At 41.3% G+C, this 19,146-nt stretch overlaps 1 protein-coding gene across 16 annotated transcripts in view; it reads right to left on the bottom strand.

The window, feature by feature from the left end:
- The window catches only part of unc80 (unc-80 homolog (C. elegans)), a 60,960-nt gene extending 42,171 nt beyond the window's left edge, over nt 1-18,789 (bottom strand). For 11 of the 16 annotated variants that reach the window (XM_086148407.1, XM_086148409.1, XM_086148414.1 and 8 more), the window contains exons 1-16: nt 18,578-18,789; nt 18,046-18,094; nt 17,542-17,698; nt 16,117-16,457; nt 14,594-14,717; nt 14,450-14,514; nt 14,027-14,169; nt 7,632-7,902; nt 7,228-7,362; nt 6,908-7,124; nt 6,155-6,295; nt 4,226-4,494; nt 3,479-3,805; nt 3,246-3,377; nt 2,793-2,940; nt 316-366 (exon numbers count right to left, since the gene is read on the bottom strand). In XM_086148407.1, coding sequence (XP_086004533.1) covers nt 316-366; nt 2,793-2,940; nt 3,246-3,377; nt 3,479-3,805; nt 4,226-4,494; nt 6,155-6,295; nt 6,908-7,124; nt 7,228-7,362; nt 7,632-7,902; nt 14,027-14,169; nt 14,450-14,514; nt 14,594-14,717; nt 16,117-16,457; nt 17,542-17,698; nt 18,046-18,094; nt 18,578-18,669 — 2,662 coding nt within the window. In that variant the 5' untranslated portion in view covers nt 18,670-18,789. The remainder of the gene's footprint in view (nt 1-315; nt 367-2,792; nt 2,941-3,245; nt 3,378-3,478; nt 3,806-4,225; nt 4,495-6,154; nt 6,296-6,907; nt 7,125-7,227; nt 7,363-7,631; nt 7,903-14,026; nt 14,170-14,449; nt 14,515-14,593; nt 14,718-16,116; nt 16,458-17,541; nt 17,699-18,045; nt 18,095-18,577) is intronic. The other 5 variants (XM_086148413.1, XM_086148418.1, XM_086148421.1 and 2 more) reach the window with 1 other exon arrangement.
- Nucleotides 18,790-19,146: the final 357 nt, after the last annotated feature.

Raw genomic sequence — 19,146 nt, 5'->3', positions numbered from 1 at the left:
GGTAGAAGCAAACTGAAAGGGATTCTGGGCAGGGAATAAGGAATACATGCAAGTGACTAAGGCCTGCTTTAAAAGCATATTGTTGTTATTCTCTTGGTCCAGTCAAATGGTACTTATTGTATGCAAAAAGCATGGAGGCTGTGTGAAAAAAATATCCGTCTGAATTTTGGATTTGCAGGCGAATTTTGTCACTTTCAGATAGAGTGAAGGGTTCAGCAATGGAAGCAGTGCCTCGGGATGGGTCTGATCAGGTGAGAATGGTCATTTTATATCTAATACTATTATTGTTATCAATTATTGATCATGTGTATCTACCGATGTTTCTTTTTTTCGCCCTCCTGGACCTCTCACCTGCACTGCCGTACTCTGCAAGAGAAAAGAGGCGGGGCAAAAGTTGATTGACATCAGGCCAGCACAAACATGTATGCGGTGTCAGAAAGGACGTGGCACCCCACCTCCAACCAGAGGTGAACTTGACTTACACAGACCGCCACTCACATAAAAAAAATAAAAATAAAATAAAATAAATAAAGATATAAATGAATAGATAATTCAAAACTTAACAAGGTGCCCTGTACACTTTCAGAATTAAAACACACTCATCAGTTCAGTAACTTGCCAAATGTGCTTCTGTTTTTTTTTTTGTTTTGTTTTTTCGCTCTAGGCCAAATACTTCAGTGCAAGTACTGTAAATGTGCCTCAGTGTTAAGCAATACATCTACTGATTGAGAAGAGATGTCATGGGCAAAGCTTTGGATTGGCAAGTGTACAAAATGGATGAGTGAATAAGGAAGGTAGGAGTCAGCTTGTTGAGGCGGACGGAAAGAAAGTGGGAAGATGGTGCAAGGAAAGTTGGACAAAAAGGGACATGGACAAGCAAGACGGAGTTGAAGGAGGAGGGGAAGAACAGATATATAAACAGAGATAGTGCAAGAATGCAAAGTCAAAGAGCTGAGGGAGACAGTTGTACAATTACACTTCGATAACCACACTGAGGAATAAGTAGATATGTTTATTCTTAAATGTAACATCCATTGAATTTTTGAGTCTGGGGCTGTGAACGACTATTTCAGGGTGCCCTGTCGATAAGACCTCTGCCACCCCAAGACTCTCAACATGGACTAAAACCTCTTTTGGGGCCACTAAGACCAAACCTGACCTGAGTTTCTCATTTATGTGATCTGATATACTAGACAATGTAAAAATGGGACAAGAAGTCATACCGTGGAGGTTAACCTGGGGATATTATAGGTTAAAAAAAAAAAAAAAAAGTACACATAACCCGGTCACATCTTGATTCCTCACACATTGTAGGGTTTGAGGATTTGGATAAAATAAGATTTCTAGATGAAACTCACCTGGGGTTCTAGCAACATCTTAAAAGGCATTTGCAATTTCTGTTCTGGGTGGATGGAACACCATATTAATTAATTAACAGCAAAAAGAAGCTGCATGAAACACTTGAGACAAGCTAACCTGTCCTATTTCCAAATATTGTTTTAAGAGGATACAATAATGCAGTCAATGTTGCAGAAAGGAGGGGATAATATCTCACAATGTGCATCCAAGCTTCACTTTATTTTTAAAGTAAAAGCTTGGAAATATTATTCTTTAGTCCCTCCCAGCAAAAATGAGTATGAAAGGAAACAACTGATAAAAAAAAAAACTGATAAAAATATAAAATAGATATTGCACTTGTTTCATACAACATGCCGATCAATATTAGTTTTGCATTAGTGTGTTTTCAATGTTACATGTAGCATATGTAAGAGATTTTATTGACATGGGGAATATGTGTTATTTGATATTTGCAACCTGGGCTGATCTGCATCGAAGCAATCTGCAGCACTTGCCTCTGTGTAGTGACATCAGGTTAGCGCTTGTAGTTATTCACTGCAAACCAGACATTATACAATGAAATGGCTGATCTCACTGTTGAGTTACAGTAATTGTCTCACCACTGAAGTCAAATCAAAGCATTTGCTGCAAAATAAATGTCATTAATAAAAGATATGCCTTTTTAGTGCCAAATAATACACCAAGGATGTTTAACTGATGAAACAGCAAGATTATGAATTGTTAGGAGTGGTTGCTGTTAAACCAACAATGATCTCTCCAGCTTAGTTATCAGGTCCCGTTCTCCTATATGGTGGATTTTTGTGGCACAGAAATCCATGAAAAGGCAACCCTAATCTTTAATTAGATCTGCTTTTCCTTCTAATTGACTGGGATTTGTGTGTAATGGGGGATTATAGAGGCCAACTTACATATTCAGATGCAAAAAGATGCTCTGTTTCTTCTAGGGTGACCAACCTTTGTAAAACATACCATACCATTGTGCCCCAAAATGTAACAGTGAAAACACAGATTGGCGAAAATTGTAGGAAAAAAAAAAAAAAGAAAAAAGAATAAAGAGTACAGGGCCCCTCAAACTCCGCTTATTTTCCCTTTACAAACTGCGTAATGCAAAGATTTTTTTGATTATAATAATCTCTTATATTAGAATGAAAATCATCTTCTTATCCTTTCTGCCGTTTTCTTGGCGGATTGCCTCAACCTTCAAAAAATCAAATCAAAATACCAAATGAAATTCAGGAGCTCTGAACATAATGATAATTTGCCGTTCTGAAATGCCCTCTAAGCATCTCAAGTATGCACATTTATAAATTAAGTTTAACAGGATCTACACGCATTCCCACACACCCACACTTGCACATATGCGCAACACACACACACACACACACACACACACACACACACACACACACACACACACACACACACACACTTACTGTCGGTTATGGGCTCCATGCAGAAGCCCAGCAGTGCATGCAGGAAGTCCACTATGTTATTGAGGGAGTCTTTGTTGACATACTCGCGCATTGTCTGGCGAAACTGCAGCTTGTCCAGTTGGTAAAGGTTGGTTAAGCAGTTCTGGGCCTGATTGGAAAGAGGACGGAGAGAGGAAGAACCGTGACATTTGAATTTTAACTGTGATAAGATATAAACTGGGGTCACACAGCTACTTCTTTGCTTAACAGAGTGGTTTCTCTTCAGTTAGCTCCTTTCTTTGAACGTCGTTAGTTGACATAAGAGTGCTTTTAAATCTGCGCCAAACAAAAATTACTTTGCTTGCCATTATAAATCTTTAACTACATGTGATGGGTAAAGTTAGAACATTGTAGAAAATGAATAAAGACCGCCACACTTGCAGTGCCAACATCTAATGTAGGGAGGTGTCTGACCTGCATCCTCAGGCGATCTCCTGACAATCCGCGGTGTCCCTCACCACAGCCGTAGGCACAGCCCAGAGACTTAACTATCTTTATCAACATAGTTAGTGCCAGTCGGTGGGTGCTGAGGCCGGCGGCCTCTTCCTGTGAGGTTATCCACATAAATAATCATCAGAAATCAAACAAAATCAAAGGAAGTAAATCAGATATATAGTGAGACCCACTCACGTATAATACGAACCGACCTTTTTATTATCATCTTTGTTATTCTTAACGTCGTCTTTACTCCCCTGTCCGCTTCCTCCGCCGCTCCCCCCTCCTCCCCCTCCATCTCCACCTGCTCCAGCCCCCGGGACAGACCCTCCTGCCTGGGCACCTCCAGCCAGTCCTTGCCCGGCCGGGTCTTTGGCTCGTGCCTCTTCGTTCTCCTTGTTATCTGGCTTGGACAGCTTCTTGCCCATGCCGGGCACCACGCCCAGCTGCAGCAGGCAGTCGATGATGTTGAGTGCGGTGTCGCAGATCCGCGAGCTGATGTCATGGCTGAGGACAGCGTACAGAGCGCGCAGGACCGCCTGATATTCCAGGGCAAGGAATATGACAGAGAGACAGGTAGAAAGTGGAAGAGCTTACTTATTTACTCTGGAGGCAATCCTAAAAAAAAAAAGTACAGATTTCCATGACAAAATATGAAATTGGCAAAAAAATATTGAGAAAAAGACAATTAGAGCTAATGATGTTATTGAAAATCTGGAATTTGATAAATTTCATTCTGTCAAAACACCATTTTGTCCTACAGTTGATTTATTCTCCCCATAATTCAAAGATATTATATCACTTTATGTTTCTTATGGTTTTGCAAGAAACCTTTTTGCACGTGAGTGAAAACTATTTTTTTTCCAGGAAAAATTTATATATGCAGACAAAAACTACCTTGATAATATGCTAATAGTCACTGCCCCCTGGTATAGATTTCATATCAATGAATCACTCACAGTGAGGTCCAACATGCCGTTCTTGAGCACAAAGTTGTTAGTGCCCTCAATGTTCTCGCCTTCCTCCAGACACGAGTAGTTGATGCAGGAGTCGGTGAGGCTGCGCGGCAGGTTAGCGCACGTAAGAGGCTCGACAGGGATCTCAGGCACAGTGACGGGGTTGCACAGCTTCTTCATGTGCTCCGTGAAAAAGTCTGCATATCCCACGTTGAAAGACGCCACCGTTGTATTGAAAGCTGCCATGGTGATGGTGGAGATCTGAGATCGAACTGTTGGCAGCAGAAGAAGTGTAGTTACCTTTGAAATAATGGTGGTCATCTATTTTAATATTGAGTAACCATGAAGGCAAGCTTGTATTTATTGGCTGCTATGTATTTCCATAGGCCTTATTTACATATTGCTTTTCTTCTGTAGATCATTCTCCTATCTATCTAATTTTTCATGACCACGCTAGAATGGAAGGTATCATGGAGAACATTTTGCTTAGATCTTGTGAAATAACATTCCTACAATAACTATATTATCAGTATTATCAGTGTTAAATATATATATATATATATATATATATGAGGATCTATCAAGTGGCAAATTAAGGTAGCCAATCCATATAGTTTGCTTTGTAGACTTTGAGTGCTGATTAAACTCAGGTTTTGCACGGACATGAGGATCATGTTGTTCCGAATCTTGCAAACAGGTTGAAAAAATGCACCTTTGACAGATTTTTTTTTCCAATAACTTATTCTGGTTTTGTCTGCACATTACTGTAATGATTCGTCATCCACTTTGCTAAATTATCAATCATGTCAGAATCCAGTGCACCATAATTAAATCTGTTCCTGGTTAACCCGATTAAATCTGATGCAACAGTCTACAGTCTGCATTGTTATTTGTATGTAAATTTCAGTGTTACATCGTCCCCATCCATTGGTTTTCTGCTCAGCAGCTTCGGGGGATCCAGCCAGTGCTTCCGATATTAGCGTTAAAGGTTGACAATTTGATTATTTTAAAATATGCCCCTTTTATTAGGTATTCATATTCTTATTTATAAAAAGATGGAGCTGTTTTTAAGACTGGGAGATTTATACACATATTGACTCTGTTGTCAAGTGATTCATACTTGTATTAAAAAAATAGATACTTGTCTAAGTAATGCTAAACACAATCTAAATAAACATAAACAAAAGTGACTGGTTATTCACATCAGTTAGTTTGTTGGATCATGTTTGAGTACATGAATTACCCGCTCACTACCCTGTTATTTGGTTTTCAAATTATTTTTGACTCTTTTATCAACATTCCAGCAACAAGACACTGTAATTGACCCCAGTCTATATAAGAAGATATGGAGGATATACTCTGATTAGTCATTCAAACTAAACTAAGAAAATTGATCTTACAAATTTCTCAAATGTGAAAAACCTCCAATTTCACCACTATGGAAAACATGTCTTGAAAATCTTTTCAAGCTAGTTATCACAATCAAGATAATATAGTATATGTGACATAATAAGCATGCCATGTTATTTTCGATGTAATATTTTACTTGTTTGTCATTTACTGAAACACTTTATAGTTTATAGTTTATTTTTATTTCTAATTCTGCCTTTCTTTTATTATTTATTACTGTTATATTTTCTGTAAATCTGGCACTGCAATTTCCTTCGGGATTAATAAAGTTGTTCTTATTCTTATTCTTATCTTATTCTTTATATAACTTATAAAATTGAATGAAGAATTATACATGAAAAATATCTTGAATACATATGACAAGTTTTACTTTTGTACATAATATGGAAAGTTTTTGATAAAAGGCATGTGTTTTCTAAATAATAGGTACAATGGAGCTTTCTGTATGTTCTTCGCTATCAAATATCTGCGGTATCAATACTGATTCATATAACGGCAGATTAATATCTGCCTCTAGCTTACCCTCTTTGACAGTGTTGTCACTGTGGCTGTTGGAGTGGTCCGGCATATCCCTGAGCAGAGAGTGATGGGAGTGCGAGTGTTTAGCGCTCAGGCTGTCTGCATCAGTGGCCGTGTCTGTGCTGCCCCTCCGAGTGAATTTACCTGAAATAAAGTGCAAAAAGAAAATGATGTTATTATGAATCAAACACATAGGTCAAAACACATGAATTGATATGCGTCTCAGAGGGGAATTGTGTCTATACTTGGTTACTCCTTCTCTAAATCCATCACAGCACAGAAATCAGTTGGTTTGAGGAATGGAGGTCTTATATTGTTACTTACCATACTTTGGCTAATAATGTTATAAAAAAAAAAAAAAAAAAAAAAAAAAAAAAAGAAATGAATGTATGTATGTACTGTATATGGTTTTGAGATGGCTATTTGGTAGAGTGGTGACTTCTGAATAATGACTACTGGTACTTTGGATCTTCGGTTATTGAATTGCAATTTTGTAAGTCGCTTTGGATAAAAGCGTCTGCTAAATGACTGTAATATAATGTAATGTATAGTAACATTAAAGAACTCCTATGTGCCTTTGGCAAAGTTCATTCACACATCCTTTAGAGAGCAAATGAGAAGTTAATGAACTGACATAACTCACTAGCTGAACACCAGATCCAGACAGAATTTTGTGACTCACTACCAAATAGCTTAAGGGAGACAAAGCTGTGATGCAAAATATTCGGTACAGCGTTATCAGAGCATTATGCCTACCCATGATGGTGGCCTGCCATCCCCCGCGGTCCATCGCCCGCCGATCATCACCCAAGCCAGAGAAGCTTCCAAAAGAAAAGGTGCTGCGGGTGGGTGAGACATCCAGATGGTCCTCGTGCAGCAGGAAAGGAACACCCATACGGCGCTGGCGCTTCTTCCCCGTGTGGTGAAAGGGGATGGAGCCCTTCCTCTCCCGATCCTCGCGCCGGTTTTTAAACTGAAACAGATGGTAAAGCAGCGCTACCCTGTAAGAATCACAATCCAAATCCTTCACGGGCATTAATCTTGATAAAGAGTAGGTAAAATGTCAGAAAAATTACCTTTTTGAAGATGTTCATGCCCAAATCAGAGGAAAGGTCAGGGACTGCCTGCCGACGTAGGTTGGTCATGGACACCTTTGCAAATGTCTCCGTACTAAGCGATTTACCTGCTTCATTGCATTTCAAACTCATATCCTACAAAGGATGTAAAAAGATAATGATCAGCATTTTAATTCATGATACAAATCTTCATCCTGTGCGAAGGTTCTAAGTCCAAACTTGTGGTCAATCATTGTAAAATCTTATTGTAGCAACTGGACATAATTTCCTTCCTTAAAGGCATCTCTCTCATCCAAGAGCTTTTTCCAGTTCTAAAGCCTCTTGGATGACAGATTTCACGAATCGGACAGAAACCAAGCAATGTTGCCAGAATAAGATTTGACAGCGATTCAAGTGATTGATACCTGGGTTTTATGTGTGTTGACCAGTGAGGGAGTGGCAGCCACCATGGAGCTGCTGCGTGGGCGTGGCAGAGCAGTGATCAGAGGCTCTGGGGTACGTTCAGGTCTCTCTTCAAGAATCTGCCTCAGACGCTGAAGGTAATACATCAGGGCCCAGTGCACACCTTCCTCTGTCCAGTGAGGCTGCAGAAGGCAGCGCAGAACTGCCACATCAAAGTAGGTGGCGTAGCGAGCTTGTTGGGATGGGGTTGGCAAGCCAGCAGGGGCTGATGTCCTGAAAGGAAAGAAGGGCAGATTGTGTGTAATTTACACCAATTCATGCTATATAGGAACCCCACAAGAGCTTATACTTTTATAGCCAACAACCATACTCAGTGATAAAACCCCTGTGTCCATCATTCGACACTGGGGAAAAACATCAAAACTGCGTTCGGGGCAACAAATGCCTAGCTTTTCAAATTACTTGCAATGTTGTTTAACCATATCTTTCCCTATTTATGGCAAAAACTACCTGCACAGGATTTCTCGTGGACATTTTTGTCATTTGCTGGCAGCCTATTTGTGTGTCAGTAGAGTTACAAACTCTGAGAGTACAGCTCATATGGCATTACTTCAAAATATCTGGATTTTTGAAGTGGTGAGGAACTTCATTATTTAAGTAAACACTCCTGACTGAGGAAAATATTGCTTTTCAGTGGTAAGAATGCATATCCGTGAACCCTTGGTACACGGTTTAATAAAACTGTCAATACTGATACAGTTGGTTGGGCATTTAAGTTTAGAGTTTGGAAACTAAGATTTTGGTTTGACTGAATAATACAGTTTATAGCAGTTGTGCCCAATACGTCGATCGCGATCTACCGGTCGATCACAAAGCTAGTGTGCATGGCATTAAAGCGTAGACGTCAGCCAATCCTACTCAATATGAAATTTGTCACTTGACTGACAGTCGGTCTGTCCAATCTCAACTTTTCTAACACAGGCGTCACTGCACATGTGCACATAATGGCGCGCTCTAGAAAGCTAGCGGGTTAGCCTCCAATTTATGTCTTCTAAACTTATGGGTATAAAAATGAGTGGGGAGCTGGACCAAGTAAAAAGACTAAATCTTTTTCAAAGTGTGTTTTCCTCGTCTGCCATTGCTATACCAAAAATGGGAAATGTGGAGCGGCATTTTCAGACTGTTCATAAAAACTACGACACCGTATTCCCTCCGAAAAGAGAGCCGAGAAGGGGAAAGATGAAGGAACTAAAATCTCAGCTGTCAGGATAGCAGTCATTTTTCTCACAACTAACTTCAACTATGCTGCTGACTCTATTCAAGTCATCAGAATAAGGTATTTACTGAAAAAGTACCCTGTTGTAGTGTGCTATCTTCCCATCTTTAATTCCTCTCCCTTCAGGCACAGGGAATCTCAAAATCTTAAACCTTAAAAAAAAAAAAAAAAAACCATCTCACACACTTACTGTAAATTGTAATAATTTATCTGTATATATGTTCATCTGTGCAATATTTCATTTCATAGCAGCTTCATGTGCAGTATATTTTCATACTCTTGTGCACTCCTTATCTTTCACTTGGTACTTAAGACCTTAAGACACTTTATAGTCTTCACTTGGTACTTAAGACACCTTATAATTTATTTGTATTTCATATTCTCCCCTTTTTTTAATGTTTAAACAATTTTCTACTATTATTTATTATTATTTTATTTATCTTGTAACTCTGGCACAACAATTTCCTTCGGAATAAGTAAAGTTGTTCTTATTCTTATAAGGGTTCATGCAGTTATGCAAGATCCACAAACATTTATTGTGTTAAGTATACTCAGTGCATATATAAATAAATATTTATTCAGCATTTTTACTGGAGGTAGATCATTTTCACATGGTCATTTGAAATGACCGCTCACAAGGCGAAAAAGGGTGGGCACCCCTGGTTTATAGAATACGGAGGGATTTAGAGGTACTTCAGCACCACGGTCAGCAACTCATTCATCATTGCACAGGATGGTTTCAAGGCCTCGGTCAACAAACACACAGACGATTCAAAGAGGGCGCCGATCTCCAGGAACACACATCGGCTGTCTTGTCCTGTGTTCATTTCTGCACCGACAACATCCTACCCACAAAGACAATTACTGTCTTTCCCAAGCAAAAGCCGTGGATGGACGGCATCTTTGCTCGCTTTGACTCATCAAGCTGCAGAGAAGCTCCACATTTTCCTCGTCCTGAAGCTGCATCAGGTGAGTTCTACCTTGCGGAAGATCAACAACAATGGGGCCGCAGGACCAGATGGGGTGTCAGGCCGGACCCTGAAGTAAAAAAAACTGGCAGTGGTCTTTCTGGCTATCTTCAATCTGTCCCTGCAACTGTCCACGACCTCTGTCTTCCTCAAGTCCACAATAATTGTGCCTGTGGCGAAGAGATCAACCTTCACCCGCCTCAATGATTACCGTCCTGTCACTCTAACACCGGTAATCATGAAGTGGTCCTCAGTGTGCTCAGGGAGGTGGTCTGTATGCCCAGACATATGAAAAATTAGAGGGAACATTGAGCACAGGGTATTGTGGACTGTCTTCTTCCAAATCTAGATTCTATCTACAATACCCGGGTGCAGAAGAAGGCTAAGAACATTGCAATTGATCTCACCCACCAGGGCAACAGCCGGTTTGTGCCACTCCCATCAGAAAAGCGGTACAGAACAATCAATACCCACACATCTTGGCTGAAAAATGGCTTTTCCCACAGAGCTGTAAAAGCAACCCATCACCCAAATCTTGCCCCCCTTGCAAGCTACCGTACCCCATTCCCTGGCAGAGCACTCACATTCACACCTGGACCCAACACACCCAGCCAGAAACTAATATAATGCCCCCCCGCTGACAAGCACCCCATCCTCCCCCAACAGAGACAATACTTTGCACAAGGTTTCTGCACATTAAACTCATTTATATTCATATCACTCTTCATACCATCCACATCATGTATATAACTATGCACCATGTAAATAACTTGTCTATTCATTTTTATAAAGACCTGCACATGCTCCGATCCAGGAGCTCTCATCGCAAAATTTCACCATGCTTGCACAATGACAGTTACAAATCTCAATTCTTGATCTTTATTCAAGCTCAGATGCTTAGACATCTTCTCGATAAACATAAGTGAGGGAAGCAGTTTACAAGAATCTAACTAGGGGACACATTCCACCTATCATAATCACACTGATAATTGTTTAAACATTTTGAACTGAAAAAAGTGTTACAGAAACTGACTCAAATGCCACTGTAAGCCACGGGGAAATTTTGATGAACGGTGACCTGACATTCAGAAATTAATACGGAGTTATCCTCATTATCTTGTATGCATTTAAGAGTATTTCAAACAATGATAAAACATAACATTTGCACTTAGTCGGGACCTTTCTTGTTACATTAGCCTATTATCACACAGCTTCATTAAAATGCATCAAAGATAGATGGTAAACAAGGGCAGAGCCCCCCTTTAGCATCATTGAGCAGCAGGCAGAGAGGGAGCCTCGGCCTACGTGAGTCCACTATAAATAAGCTGGAATGAAGGTCAGTCGGAGAGCTGCAGAGTATTTGGAGCGCTGCGCACCGAGGAGAAACATATTGATACTGTGAGAGGGAGAGACAGACAGAGGAGGGCATTTAATCTAAGCCGGAGTAATGAATGGAGCAGGAAGAGATGGTCGATATAAACATGAATCACTTTGAGACCGGACAGCTGAGGGAAGCTGTATCATGTTTCAATGTCTTGCCAGAACACACACATACACACACACTCTCCTCGCTGCTGTTGTGTCCCGTTGCCATGGTAACAGTGACGACAGCCACACCGGGTCCCGGCGAGAGACTACAGCCCAGCCCCCGACTCCACGCAGAAAGATGCAGCAGCCAGTGGTTGCCATGGAAACTGCCTCCGCATCAGCAGTACTATGAGCGGTACAATATGCGGCGCCGTGGGATGAGTAAGCTGCATTAATCACAGGAACCCACGGTGGAAATTATTTTATCTGGCTGCTACAGCGCAGGCACTGCGTATATAATAAGGGCAGAAATTAAAACATGCTGATATACATTTAGATTGACAAGATACACAAAATCTGTGGACGAGCTGAATAATCAAAATCGCAAATAGCCCAAATAGCTCGAAATCCCATACCAGAATAAAAGTCCCCTTTCCTCCTATCTAGTATAATAGCACACCGCGGCTTAAAATCCCCGACAAAAAGAAAGCAATTGATCTGCCACTGATAACTGCTCGCACAGGAACAACTGGGTTCCATGCCGCCTTCTCGTGTTACCATGTGAATGTTCAGAAACCCTTCAGTATTTGAGTGTGCGAGGATGTGACATGCTTGGGTAAGGGGGTCTGGTTCTGTATTGCAGTTAGTTGCTTGCTGTCAGAGGGGATCATGCAAGGCGTTAGGCAACTTATTCTGTTGTCAAAAGGATTTTGAGTGAACGAGGGACGGCCCATCAATCCTTACACGCCTTCTTAAGCATTGCTGGATTTCTCTCATCCCACACATATTCAAAATGAGGACATGTCAAAAAGCTCATTCTTTTCGCATAATTTAGGGTTACAAAACAACACCACCAAAATCTCTAAAAAAAGAAAGAATGACAAGCAATATGACAAATACGGATATTTGTGTTTCCTCAGCATCCTTCTAAATCAATTCATTTTAATCTTGTTGTTTATTTTTAGCAAGCAATCTTGAATAATCCCCCCCAAAATACCATGACATTGTAGGATTTTATAGCATTGCTGATAAAAAAAGAATGTATAAAGGCAAAGCATTTAATGCAAAATAAATTTGCGTAATGTTAAAAAGGACAGCAAGAGGTTAAGGAGTCTAAACTCGTGGATGTCATAGACTATTGGGGCACAAGATTATTTGTGCTTGAGTGTTTTCCAACCAGTCGTTTCCAATAACCTGTTCATGAAAGTGTATTTAGTTTGTATCCTTATTTATACTTCACTACATTTGATTTTTAGGAGCGCTTAAACCACAGAAGTGCCCAACTACCTGAAATGCAATGCATTAAGAAGGAAAATGGATTTTTTTTTTTTTTTGTAAAATCAATTTTGGAATCGATCATACAATTTTTTTTAAATGAAACCTTCACCCACCAACATCACTATGAGGCTAGGACCAAAACATGCAGCAAACCAAACCAGTAAACATGTCTCATCCGTGCCAAAGTGCACACAGAGTGAGCCCCAAGTCTGGCAGGGAGGACTGACGGATGCCAGACTTGCCGAGGGCTGACCAGAATCAAGCCGAGTGATGCCAGACCCGGGATACTGCCAGCATCAGACATGAATCACATTACTTCAGCATAATTACCCTGGTTATGTGGGCAAATGTCAGATGGGTCTACTAATACTCAAACAAGACGAGGTTGTGTGTGATGCGGGGGTGTATGAGTGTGGAAGAAGACAGGGTTGCTTAGAGCGACATATTACGCAGAGGATGGAGGAGCCATTCAAATACATTAGCTATTGCAGCAAGCTTTGCTGCTCAGTGTGTGTTGAACAGACAGCGCTTTGGGGCTAAATTTTTTAGCAATTTACTACACAGTGGCACCAGTTCAGTGTCAGCGTGGGTCACATGAAGATGACTGCACTTACGTACTGCACTAAATCACAAATGCATCTTTGGTCAATTCCATTATTCATCATGTAAAAGCATGTTTAGGTCATATTTAAACTACACTAACAGAACATGTGTTTTTCTCTGCCTGATTTCACTCTCATGAGATCAAATGAACACACAGTCATGTTGCATGAGACACCCTCTGCAGAGTCGTATTAATAAAATATGTTATGAGCACATGAAACGTAAACAACACATGGTTGCCTCTGTGTATGTGAATGGAACGGAGATGTACAAACTCGGCCAGACAACAAAATGTGTGACGAAACAACAGATATAGCCACTGCATTTCAAGGTTTTAATTCTGTATACTAATAATTATTGGTAAATAAGGTACGCATTTGAAATCGGAGGGGTTAGAAAAATACATCTTCCATAGAAACAAATTGCTGCACATCTTCAAATCCTTGGAAACACAGAGAAGTGACTACCTATCTATCTGGCAACACAAAACAGCTAACTGTGTTTGCACTGCCTTTTGTTTCCTGTAAGAGCTACATTCTGAAATATTTAAGTAGGCGGATCAGAAATTCTTTCGGGCAATTTTAGTTTTCATATAGTGGTAATTGGTATGAAAAGTGCAAAGGAAATAATGGGAGGAAACCAAAATGTGCATCATGTTTGGTCAACACCACCTATTAACAGAAAGCAAGAAAGGACATGATCCCTTTTCGTAACCTCCTGTACTAATTTGATAAACTGTGCTTACTTTTTCTTGGAAGGGCCTTTAACCTGCGGGGGTTGTTGGGAAGGGCCACCTTTCTCCACCGAGTTACCACGGCGACAGCTCTGCTCTTCAGCCACAGGGGAGGAGGAATCTGATTGTGTGGCTTCACAAACCACCTGGAAGCCCTGTGGGAGGTGCAGAGAGACGGATAGATGGACCAGAAGATAAAACGCACAGACAGACATGATTAAAGGCTCTCAGGTTGGAACTGGTATTCTGTTGTGACCCCATCTAACCACGGTAATGCTCCCAAATGGCTTGTGCTAATGAATATTAGCCCCTGTCGTCCCTCAGGAGAACACTCTAATAGGGAGGGGAAGAAGCCTCTTACATGAACACATTCAATCAGCACAGGATCACTGGAGCTTGTTTTAGCAACGCTGCTGGCCAGAAAGATTCCCTTACCATCGGGCCAAGGTTTGCAGATCCACATGGGTTGCACTGGTTGTTCACCGGGGAGTTCCTCTTCGCTGTTGAGACAAATCAGTTGTCCTGAGCATGAAGGAATAAAGGTGTTTATATGATTTCTGGTGTTGTTTGTCTGTTCACCCGTCACTATGTTCCTGATAGGCTTGATGAGAGCGGTAAAGGCGGGGATGTCAGGCTGTCGGTGCTCCCACATCGGCTGCCAGATCACCAGGCCGCTGGCCAGGCGGAATGTCAAGTCAGACTCCTATGCAGAGGGTAAAATATTCATGATTTAGTTTGACAAAGTTTTGGCTAAATGTGATTGTTACATAATTTCCTGCAAGTTTTTAAACCTTGTTTTGATCAGTTATTTTGATACTTAAAAAGGATTTTAGTTTGTTTTTTTTAACACTGAACGGTCATTTACAATGTATTACAAATACATATATATATATATAAGTATATGTATATATATCCATACATATAGGTATATACATATACACATATATGTGTGGATTTTTGTGCAAATACAGCTAGTGTATTTTGTTTATTTAACTGATACAATGCCTTTATATCTCTTCCAATAAATATCTTGAGATACATTGCAAATATTTAGATCACTTGCTGTCTCCAACCGGGTAGGATGCCTTGGGTGTTAAAAAAAAGAATAATACAATACAGAATTTTGGGTTTTATCCATATTGTAATTGGCATAAGATAAGCTAAACTTTATTGATCCCCATAGGGGAACTTCCCTTTGTAACGGCAGCGTAATGGTTATGTCAAAAAATAAGAAAGTAAAATAAATATGAATATAAATATAAATAGAGACACAGAAGACAGAAAATTGCAAGGCATCCATGAATAAATAGATAGCAAACAGTCTACTCCAAGGCTATTTGTCTGAATTACAAGATTATTTTAGATTTGATAAGGTTTAACTTAATCATGCAAAATGCCAACATTTGCTGTAAGTAGGCCACATGTTGCTGCGGTTATTTCAAAGTGCAGCAGTTCCTTTTTGAGAAATCCATTTTTTTTGAGCTGTCAGTCTGAATTGAAATTGAACACATTTTATTTATATTTTATGTTATCAGTTCAGTGAGTACAGATTAAGTAAATTATTGCTATTCATTGCTTCTTGGTGTCAAAAAATGCAACTATCCAATTTAATTGTGCCACGCAATTAGTGAAAGACACCGGGCACCCTTCATCTAGTTTAAAAAGGTGAATTTGGTACACCGGTAGATGTGAAGTCAATCTATTATGTTCTTCATAGGGCACTGATACAACATGATTTACAATTTCTCAGGCTTCATTGTTCAGCTGGGAAACAAAGCGATCCCCGGAGTGCTGTAAGCTGACTCTAGTATCTGTTTGTCCTCAGAGATCAATAGATGGAGGGTGACACTGAGTGAGTGTGTGTGTGTTTGTGTGTGTGTGTGTGTGTGTGCTTGAGGGTATGATCTGGGCCGCTGCTAGAGCAACAATATCATTGTGGAACAAGTTAAATAAAGGTTTATAATGCTTATTATGTTAAAAACAATTGAGTTACTCAGAATCAGTCAACATATGTGGTAGAGGCCACAGACATTTTGCGGGAAATTATTAGATTTTCTTATTTGATTTTATGCTTAAATAATGGAATACATTTGTGTATAGACCTTTATGCGGTGAATGAGTGGAGCAAACAGGAACACAAACAGCTCCACGGTGGCCATGCTTTTGTTATATAGCTTGGTGCGAGTGTTTTCATCCTCTTCCAGCAGAGAGCCACTGTGCTGGGGCCCGGATCCTCCTAAGGCTGAGCCGGAGCAGGAACCGGGGGCTCCCGGGGACGAACCCTGATTCCCAACAGGCTGGAGGAAGGCACTACTGCTGCTGCCCGCTGACCAACTGTGGCCAAGGCTGGGCTCGTGGTTGCATTCCTGGGCAGCTTCCAGGAGCATCCAGTGCAGGGTGTGGAGCAGCTTGGTCTCGGCAACGCCCAACTTATCCTGGTGGCCTGTCAGGGGCCAAAGGTCAAGTAAAGGTGATTGCAATTTAATGGGGTGATGGACGGTCTTAACCGGATTTTTTTTTTCCAGCAGAGGACTTTTTTGGATTTCTGAGGATTGTTGAAGTCTAGAAAGTGAAGGGTCTTTTTCTTTAAGCAAATAGTTACTTACAAATCAAAAGAGCATAAAATCAGAAGGAATTATTTTAAGATTAGCAGGACTTTCTAACAGGTAAACCAAAAGCGAAATCTGTTGATTGGTGTTTTTTATCTGGTATGTGAGATAATCAAAAAGGAGCTCCTTGATATCAGATCAGAATATTAACATTTCTTCATTTTGGACTTGAGTATAGCTCAACGACAATTCCATTTGTGGTCTTTTTTCTGAGTTCAGACAAGGACTTAGGAGGGACATGACTTTGCTGCAGATCGGATCCTGGAGCTTTACATTGACAGGGCAGCGGTGAAAAAAAAAACTTTATTAATGAAGTAGAACAACAACATCAGAATCAAGATTAATGTTGCATTAATGTGAGCAATCAGTGAAAAGAAAATCAGCACTCAGGATTGAAGATTTTTTTTTTTTTCTGATTGTCAATGCTCATTTTATCTCTACTAGTCATTCTTTCCCTCTTTGGAAAATTTTTTACAGATGTGAAGATAAGAATTTAAATAAGCTTGGTCATTATTTTGTTTTTGTGACCCCTGACTGTTAAAAGAAAAGACCCACAGAGATGTAACCTGCAGATCCAAGTAGTTTAAGTATCTCATTTGTGCGCTTATGCACCACACGGCAAATCCACATGCGTTCAGTTTTTAATCATTTAACAGTTATAATTACCTCAATCACTGACAGTCACCCTGTATGATGTCCCTTTCAATATTCAGTTTTTTAAACATTGGATTGCGGCGGCATTTCGGTCAGAGACGAAAAGCAGGCAAAGCGGGCGGAAGGCACATTCGGGTAGGACGAAACAATAAATTGTCATCGCTGATTCAAATGTGCAGTGATGTAAAGTCAGGGGTCCTTAACTTAACGAGAGCCTAAATGAAAGAACAGTTTGCCCGGAGCGGCGCTAATGTTTGTCCTCACCCAGTTTGTTTCTGTTGGAGAGCAGGATGGAGGTGCAGTGGAGGACATGAGGCAGGGCCGCCTGGACCAGCTCCCAGCGGGAGATGCTCTGGATCGCCTCCGACAGGGCCGGTGACAGCCCGTGGAGCTTATTCTCCACCAGTACCCGCTCAAAGGACTGGAGAGGCAGCCAGAGACAAGCAGAGAGCAGACATCAGCCAGCAACTAAAGCCTCTTTCTTTGACTTTTTAAATGTCTGCCATGCCCTCCAGCGAGGCAATGCCCGTGGGAGACACTGGCAGCTCTGTTTAGATCGGAGGGGATCTGGAAAGGCGTCATTATGGGTATGGCTTTTCGAAGGTCTGGCTCCTGGGTAATCGGAGGAAGCAAGGGGAAAAACTAATTTGCTAAATGCAAAATGAAGAGCGCACTTGATTTGCAGGTGCATTGAGGTAAAACAGATTATTCAGTAGAGAGCTATTATTTTCCCCTCATCGTGCACATGACTGTATTAAATGGACTTACCACACACGAAGCTTCATACTGTTTGCCCAACTTTGGCCGCAAAAATGCACTGAAAATATAAGATACAGTGAAAACCTGAGATTTCACAAACAGGCGCTTTGAGCAGATTAAACAGAATGAGATGCCGAACAATATGCAGACAGTGCGGATCACTTCATTGCAGCTGCGCCTCAACCCCGCCGGTTTCTGTGTCCCAATTTTTATGGTAATTCGCTTTACAGGTGTGACATCATGCCATGTACATGCGTCCCCATTCAGAGCTCAGTGAACGCACTGCCGACAACACGCAGACCCCCCCCCCCCCCGTCATTGACAGCCCTGAATGAGAGCAACGGGCTGTCACACACACACACACACACACTCACACACACAAATACACAGAGCTTCCCTGTCAGCGCAGGTGGACACGAAAAGAGGCAAGGCGACGCGTGGAAAACGCAGGGTTTTCCGCGGTTATCCCCGACACACACACACGCACATGCACACACACACACACACACCAACGCCAAACACCTGTTATCAGTCTGCCAACCTGGTTTGCCTCCACAGGAAGGTCTGGATGGGGAACGGTATTCCTTTCCCGCACTCCGGTTCGTTTTCGTCCAGGCTTTTCCTCTTCACCATTTTGACCGGACCTGTCTGCACGCTTGTGTGTGTGTGTGCGTGCGCGTGTGTGTGCGTGCAAACACCGGGTCGCGGTGGCTGCTGCTGGATGTACCCAGGTGACCAGCGGACTGCTCTCACGACATGATTGGTTTCGTCCTGCGTAAAATGGCTGCAAGTGTCGGTCGGCAAAAAGAAGGGAGAGAGAGAGAGATGGAGAGAGAGAGAGAGAGAAAGAGAGAGAGAGAGAGAGAGAGAGAGATGGAGAGAGAGAGAGAGATGGAGAGAGAGAGAGAGAGAGAGAGAGAGAGAGAGAGAGAGGGAGAGGGGCGGCGGAGAAAAGGCGAAGGATCCGAGTCCTGCTGCTTTGTAATCGGACAGTCGAAGACGGACGGGTCGGTGTGAATATTGTGGAGCTTTAAGACGCAGCTCCACCGGATGATGTCCTTGTCGGACCCAAGCTTATTTTTCCCACAAAAATAAGTTAAAAAAAAGAAA

The sequence above is a fragment of the Fistularia commersonii genome, chromosome 6 (assembly GCF_037954325.1).
Source record: "Fistularia commersonii isolate RoL2024-O1a breed Wild chromosome 6, RoL_Fcom_v1.0, whole genome shotgun sequence".
In the NCBI taxonomy this organism is placed as follows: domain Eukaryota; kingdom Metazoa; phylum Chordata; class Actinopteri; order Syngnathiformes; family Fistulariidae; genus Fistularia; species Fistularia commersonii.
The sequence above is the reverse complement of the archived record's forward strand: the minus strand, read 5'-3'. Positions and strand labels throughout refer to the sequence as shown.